Source organism: Oryza brachyantha, chromosome 1 (assembly GCF_000231095.2).
Source record: "Oryza brachyantha chromosome 1, ObraRS2, whole genome shotgun sequence".
In the NCBI taxonomy this organism is placed as follows: Eukaryota; Viridiplantae; Streptophyta; class Magnoliopsida; order Poales; family Poaceae; genus Oryza; species Oryza brachyantha.
In genome coordinates this window covers 21688747-21696224 of record NC_023163.2, presented here as the reverse complement: position 1 = coordinate 21696224, position 7478 = coordinate 21688747, and the positions used below count along the sequence as shown (strand labels likewise).

At 42.9% G+C, this 7478-nt stretch overlaps 3 protein-coding genes across 3 annotated transcripts; 1 reads left to right on the top strand and 2 right to left on the bottom strand.

Moving 5' to 3' along the window:
* On the top strand, nt 1-1832 carry LOC102720373 (two-pore potassium channel 2-like). Its single transcript, XM_006644499.3, has 2 exons — nt 1-1056; nt 1437-1832. Exons 1-2 carry the CDS (start codon nt 5-7, stop codon nt 1579-1581), a joined length of 1197 nt encoding a protein of 398 aa, XP_006644562.3. The 5' UTR covers nt 1-4; the 3' UTR covers nt 1582-1832.
* A 19-nt stretch (nt 1833-1851) lies between these two features.
* LOC102706990 lies at nt 1852-3763 on the bottom strand. Its single transcript, XM_015834181.2, has 4 exons — nt 3531-3763; nt 3022-3221; nt 2245-2702; nt 1852-2120 (listed from the first exon to the last, which is right to left on the bottom strand). The coding sequence occupies exons 1-4, from the start codon at nt 3730-3732 to the stop codon at nt 2060-2062; spliced, it is 921 nt and encodes a 306-aa protein (XP_015689667.2). The 5' UTR covers nt 3733-3763; the 3' UTR covers nt 1852-2059.
* A 1670-nt stretch (nt 3764-5433) lies between these two features.
* Nucleotides 5434-6801, bottom strand: LOC107305056 (transcription repressor MYB5-like). Its single transcript, XM_040519896.1, has 2 exons — nt 6392-6801; nt 5434-6278 (listed from the first exon to the last, which is right to left on the bottom strand). Exons 1-2 carry the CDS (start codon nt 6700-6702, stop codon nt 5762-5764), a joined length of 828 nt encoding a protein of 275 aa, XP_040375830.1. The 5' UTR covers nt 6703-6801; the 3' UTR covers nt 5434-5761.
* Nucleotides 6802-7478: the final 677 nt, after the last annotated feature.

Genomic DNA, 7478 nt, shown 5'->3' with positions numbered 1-7478 from the left:
CACCATGAGAACTTCAAGCTGTCAGCTCATGAATCCAAGATCTAACATGTCATCCATGGAAGAGCACCTGCTGCCTTTAGTCCACCGCGATCAAATATACTCTTCAAGACAAGACAGGAGATCCTCTGATGTCCCAGACAGGTGCGCAACTTCCTTCCACCCAAAGAGCAAAGGTAACCCCAACACTCCCAATCATCCATCACCAACTAGCAGAAATGCCAATACAGTACCCACACAAAATTTCCAGCGGGTGCATTCTTCTCCTTCTATGTTCACACCAATCAAAGAAACTCCTTGTGCGAATGAGTTTGATGAGCAAAGCCATACTGCAGAACAAGTACCATCATTTGCAAGGCAGGCTATTGTTAGCGTCATCTTGTACATCTCAATAGGAGTCCTTGTATACATCACAAATGTTGAGGGCTTCAAGGGGAGATCCACACTGAAGTTAGTGGATGGCCTTTACTTCACCATCATAAGCTTGTGCACCATAGGATACGGTGACATAGTCCCTTGCACTACCTTCACAAAAGTGTTCACATGCTTGTTTCTACTGATCGGTGTTCGCTTTGTTGACATTGTGCTAAATGGGCTGTTGACAAACGTACTTGACAAACAGAGAACAGTCTTACTTAGCACAATGGATGATAACAAACTTAATAAGGTATTTGATACCTATATGATCGATGCTGAAAAGAAAAGGTCAAGAGGGAAGATGAAAGTACTACTTGCATTAGGGGTTGTTGCAGGCACTATCTCAATTTGTACAATCATAGTGCATGAGGTGGAGGGTCTAAATTGGATTGACAGCTTCTATTTATCAGTCATTTCTGTGACAACAGTTGGTTATGGGGATTATGGCTTCTCAACACCAGCAGGAAGGCTCTCTGCAACTGTGTGCTTGCTAGTGAGCACTTTGGCAGTTGCCAAGGCCTTCATGTTCCTAACAGATTTAAGGATGGATAGAAGGAACCGCAGAACTACAAAATGGATCCTCCAAAAGAAAATGGACAATGAGCCACTGGCTGCAGACCTGGATCATGATGCTTCTGTAAGGTATTGCACAATTTTCCATGAAACCATACCTGATATATTGTTTAACATGTTTTCATGTTTTGCAACAAGAATCAAGAATTGAATTACCAAAATGTAAGAATAATTTTCTCTGCTAGTGATGAAGCTGGGTATGGAGTATTTTATTTAGTTGTGTATATATATAGATAGGACACTGGGACACATGCCTGTGATGCAGGTGACATCATGAAAATTAAAACCTCACAGATCTTCATGAAACTTACTATTGCTACCTTTTGTTTTTTTCCTTATTGTATAAATCCAAATGAAAGTTATTATGTTGAATTACAGTGAGACTCTCTTTGGTATTTAAGTCAATTATTTACTCCTAACTCTGTGCTATGTTTCTTCTTATGCCAAAGCAAATCAGACTTTCTGATCTACAAACTCAAAGAGATAGGAAAGATCGATGACAAAGACATTGAAATGATCTCAGACCAGTTTGATCAGCTTGGCCTTGCAAAGTGTGGAAAGATCACTCTTGCTGATATTATTGGAAAATTATAAGTATGACTTATTGATTTGTACAACGCATATGAATAGATAGAATAGTGATAGTTGTTGTCTGGTACTTGGTACTTTGTAAACAGACACTAAAGCATTCACATGTGTGGGTAACCTATTAAATACCCACTCTATAATTAGTACTCAGAAGTTCAATTATGTATTAAAGTTAAACTCAAAGTCCCATATTATTGTACCATATTTGAATAAATAAGTCCTTGTTCTGGTTGAATGAATTCAATCATAACTTCAGGTTCAGGATTTCTTTCATATATTTTTTCAGATTGTATGGTACTTAGGTATTCTGGCAGAGAAACAGGTACAAAATAAACAATCAATAATAAAGAATCATAAGTTCATCCCATACAATCAATAGGGGATAATCTAAACTATGTGCAGTGAAATCAAAATAATGAAACAACTTACTAAGTTACAAATGAAAGAAACAGGGTGCCATCGATACATTGTTTTATATACTTTGCTATGACCTCAGGTCCTCAGATCCAGTCTCCTTCACTGCATTATCCACAATCTTTGCAATCCTGAAACCATTGATGGTAATGAAGCTTAAGCATGCAGTAGCCATGCAACAAATGCATAATTAAAAAAAATCATGCCCTTTGAACACACTACACACTGTGTTCCTCTTCCTCCTCCAAAACTCACCTTTCTCTAGTTTCAGATATAAGCTTCAATATGCCAGACAATTTCTGCCATTTGCCATCGATTGGCTTCTGAATGTCCACCTGTTTTGCTAGTTGGGAACTGATATATTGTTCAATTTCACATTCTAACGAATTCAGCTGCAAACCAATATGTTCTAGAAAATCATCGTAAGAAGAATGGTTTGTTGTGCCATTTGGTGGATCATGCTCACTAGAAAATTTGAACTTATCGGATGTCTGAAGTTTGCTTTGTTCCAATTGGCCAGCCATGCTTGAAAGCGCCACATGTTTCAGATCAACTGCCTTTTCAGATGATTTCGCAGGAGAGACAGTAGTCTCATCAGCCTCGTCACCAACTTTGCCAGAAAAAACTCTTATGTTGTCATTTGATTCTTTGCCATTAGACATCCCTGGATGCAATGCATGTTCAATTAACATGTTCTGCTTCATTGAAATTGCCTGAATCCAACAAAGTAACAAATAGGAGGACCATTTACATCATCTCATTTCAAATGCATAGAAGAAAATGAATATGAAATTTTGGTTCCTTAGTGGGAATGGTCTATGTGATCGTTAATGGTATTATTCTTTAAAGGGAAAAAAATGTAACTTTTCATACTTAACACAATCAGGAGAATTACCAATATAGCATAGCAATATTATGACAAGTTAATGCTGAGTAATGGTTTGCACTGGCTAGGTATCATGAGCTTTTGGCACAAACTGTCATTTGTGTTTAAGAAATAAATTCGGTACATAGTAATAAAAATGACATCACCTCACTGATCTTTGTGGAAAGCTTATCAAACACCTCAATCCGCTGTTTTATGCTCTCGAGAGCTCTGGTCAACTTCTTCTTTTGCACAAGTAAATCCACTGCCTCATTCTCTTTGCCCATCCGGATACTGACCGCGGCTCTTTTCTTCAGATTCTCAGCAGCCTCAGTCAACCGCACAAGCCTTACCCTCGCACTATTTGCTACAAGAACAAACCACGAATTTGAGTGCGGCAGGTGCTACAGTGATGTCCACTCAATTAGCATGCATATACCCAAACAATCTCATCATGTCACTCTAAAATCATCATTTCCGAACTGAATCGATTTGACATGGAGCATACTGTAATTTAGGTATCACACTTATTATTTGTAATGCACTAGCACAAGTCTGGAGCCTATAATAGATAAATTCGCCTCAGTCCCCGACGGATTCATCATTCCAATCCCCGAGCTACTGAAATAGTAAATCCAGTGCGAGCAACAGCCACGGGACGCTGGAATAGGTATACCTTTGGATTGAGTGAGGTCGGCTTCTGCGTGGAGCTGTAGGAGCTGCTCGCGTAGCTGCTCGAACGTCCGCGGGGCCGGGTCGCCGTCGCTGGTTGATACAGCCAGGGCGAATCGCGGAGGTGTTTCCCTCGTGCGCCTACCCCATGCCGCCGCGGGCGAAGGTGGAGGCGGCGCTAGCGGCGGCGCGACGGCGAAGGCCATCTCCGGTGAGTGAGCGCCACGGTAAGCGAGATGGCTGTCACCAAAAGCGGCAAGCTGGGAACTACAGCAACCTCCTTAAGGCCTGTACCTGATGGGCTGGGATTTCGGCCCATTACACGACGTCTCTCTCTCGCGCCCGCCTTAATTGTTTCCAAGATTTTTCGAGATCTTTTTATGGGTGGATTTGAAATGAGCATACTCATCTGGTTCCAAACTAAATTTATTTTTTATTTTATAGATATAATATTTGACTTTTCGTCTTATTTAAATTTTTTATTAATGTTTTTTATTAGATGATAAAACATACTATTTTACACGTGACTAATTTTTTTAGTTTTCTTATAGTTTTTTTAAATATGAATAATCAAACGTTTGACACTTTACACATTAAAAAAAGTTTTTTTTGGACGGATGTAGTAGCATTTTTCTTCGGTTATAGGCGTCTTACACTTTTAAATTTTAAGTAGATCGTGTATAGTGCAAGTGCTATTTCACTCAATTTTTTTCGCTGTTGCTTATATTTATAAGCCAAAATTTAAATTTTCAACGTTAAATTTAGAGTTATTTTTGGGGATTTTTTTACCAAAGTTTATTTTTGTTAGCATTGTCTTTTAGATCACTAATAATATTTATATAAAAGAATTATTTTTTATTTGCAAATATAACATTTGACTTTTTGAATAAAACGTATAAAAGTTTTATATTCACATTTCAGAGAGTAAAATGTTTGTTTCAGAAACTGCAAGTTGGTAGCTACCGGTCAATCCAACTGAACAAATTAATATACGGAGTAGCTTTGATACCTGGAAATCAGCAATCGAACACATTACTGTCCAGATATAACGAGAACAATGAGTTGCCTGAAATTCATGGTCCAGTCCAACCTGACAGTCCATTTCTACCTCGACCAGAGTATCCTCTATACATCATCCACACGCCCCTCAGCGTACAGTGCCCTGGCTGCTAGTGTGATCCGTCCCTCAAAACTCCACAAGGTCACGTACTCGCATCCTTGTCTTGCAAACTTGTTGAAGGGATTTTGCATGCCCAGGAGGAGAAGCACGCATGCAGCAGCAACGCAAAGCTGGACGCACGAACGCCGATTCTTGCATGATTGATTGATTCAAAAGGTGATCATCTCCTGATCTCTCTGTTCATCGTCTACCTCTACTAGCTTCATTTCAAGTTTGAAGCTGTTGTTGGCTGTGAGCCTGTGATTGATGTTCGTTCACTTGTGTTCTAGATGCTAGTATAAGATGTAGGGCACTCCGTACATATATTAACTTCATGTTTTTCAGTTCAGCGTTATCCTTGTCGTACATTTGAATGCTCCTATTTCCTGCTTGCAATTGACATTATTGTGGGCACCGCACGCGCTGTTATGTTAATGTGATGTATGTACTCCTCCATCCATTTTATGTTATAAGGTGTTTTGGTTTTCCATTGATTCAAATATTCATCTATGAGTTAATGTATATGTTATATATATAGATTTATTAGTAGTCATATGAATACAGAGAAAACCAAAATATATTGTAACTTGAAATGGAGGCAATATTGTAATACATGGAAACCTGAAATGAGGTGGTAGTTAATCCTCATTGTGTTATCTCCTGGTAGGTGTTTTCTGTTCACTGAATCCACTCAACAGTTGGATGACAACTAATCAACTATGGAACTATGTTCTGGGATAAGAATAGATATGGCAAACTGCAAACAGAATAATAACCAAAAAAAAAAAAAGGAGCTGTGGATACGCGCATATATAGACAGACAAACCTGCAGGATTGTGAGCTGCAAATGCTCAAATTGATCACCCAAATAACGCACACATCAATAGTAGGTTCAGGCATTAAATCGCACTTACGTGTTCTTCCATCTTATACACATCATGCGTCATGACTCAGCACTCGGCATAGAGAAGCTCTTCTTACATGTTTGCTCATGATCAATTTTATTCACTGATCTCTGATCAATTGATGGTGGATATGATAAAACATTCCAAACGATCGAAGGATTACTGTTTTGATTATTCTGCAGCGTTTCCCTGGCCAATCTCACCATTGCCATGCTCGTGATCATTACCCTCGATGACAAAGCAATCGAGGAACTGCTCGTCGTTGATCAAAGAATTCAGAAACGAGGTGAACTCGTCGTCACCCGCCATGGCGGAAGCGGAACCCATGTCGTCGAAGCCACCACGAGCTGCATCCTCGCCACGGAGCTGATCGCCAAATCCTCTGAAGCCCTCAGCAGCATCGGCGGCACTCACCATCGCTGCAAAGTCGCCGCCAACGTCGGCCGGTCGGGCACGACCGTCGTCGCCGCACCCGATGCCAGCGGGCGCCGGCGAGGATGGTCGCGCTGGCGGCGGCTTGGCCGGCACCGCCGTCTTGGGAGGAGTGACGGCGGCGGGTGCTGTCAGCGGCTTGTGCGTCCGCGGGTCGATGCCCTGCGCGATGAGCTTCCTGCTAAGGTGCGTGTTCCAGTAGTTCTTGATCTCGTTGTCCGTGCGCCCCGGCAGCCTCCCGGCGATCAGCGACCACCTGCACGTACACCGCCGACGACGGTCACCGGAGCAGTTCTTGCACCACCAGCGATCGCTGAAATGCACGTACGTAGCTAGCTAGCTAGCTAGGCGTATCATGAATAGCCTAACCGGTTGCCGAGGAGGCGGTGGAGGCGGAGGATGAGGTCCTCCTCGTCGCCGGTGATGGGGCTGCGCTTGATGTCGGGCCGGAGGTAGTTCATCCACCGGAGGCGGCAGCTCTTGCCGCAGCGCAGCAGCCCGGCGCGCCGCGGCAGCGTGCGCCACCTCTCGCACCCCTCCCGCGCCACGAACCGCGCCAGCACCTCGTCCTCCTCGGGCGTCCACGGCCCCCGCTTCAGCGGCGGCGCCGCCGCCGCTGCCGCGGCCTCCTCATGATCAGTACCAGTACCACCACGCCGCGCCGGCCGCTTCCGCTTCATCGATCGATCGATCTCTCTCCGCTCACGGTTTGGATGGCCTCCTCGAGATGGAGAGGAAAGGCGACAGTGTCATGACTCAGAGAGGAGGCCATGCCGCCATGGTCGCCTTCTTTTTTTTCTTCTCTCGCCGTGCACCGCAGCGGCACCTCCCCGGAGAGGCAACGGTCGGTGGGGGTGGTTCGTTTCCTTCGGCGCGCGGTCCGTGGCGTTTTCCTGGAAACGGAAAGAATTCATTGGGTTGGGCTACATCCTGTCACGCTTTATCCGTAAAAAGCACTGCAATGGATTATGCAAAGTGTATGTGAGGTGATTGGTCACTGGAAACAAAATTTCTGCAGGATTAGAGCAGGTACAATAGCAGCTATAAGCCAGCTATAAGCATATTTTAAAGAGATAAAAGGTGAGAGAGAAGAGAGGTGTGCTATTAATTTGTAGCCAGCTGCACACGGGCTCCAAGACAAAATGTGTGTATGATATGTGAGACCATGTATTGATGTTTTGTAGCTAACTATTATATGCATTGGCTATTAGATTGAGTATAGATAAATTGGAGTCAGTAGTTAGCTATACTATTGAACTTGCTCTTAGAGCAAGTTCAATTAGGGCAAGTTCAATAGTATAGTCAACTACTAGCTCTAATTAATCTATAGTTAATCTAATATCTAATTCATACAATAGATGCCTACAAAACATTAATACATGGTCCCACATGTCATACACACACGATGTCTTGGAGCCCGTGCTGTAGCTAGCGACAAATTAGTAGCCTACTCTCT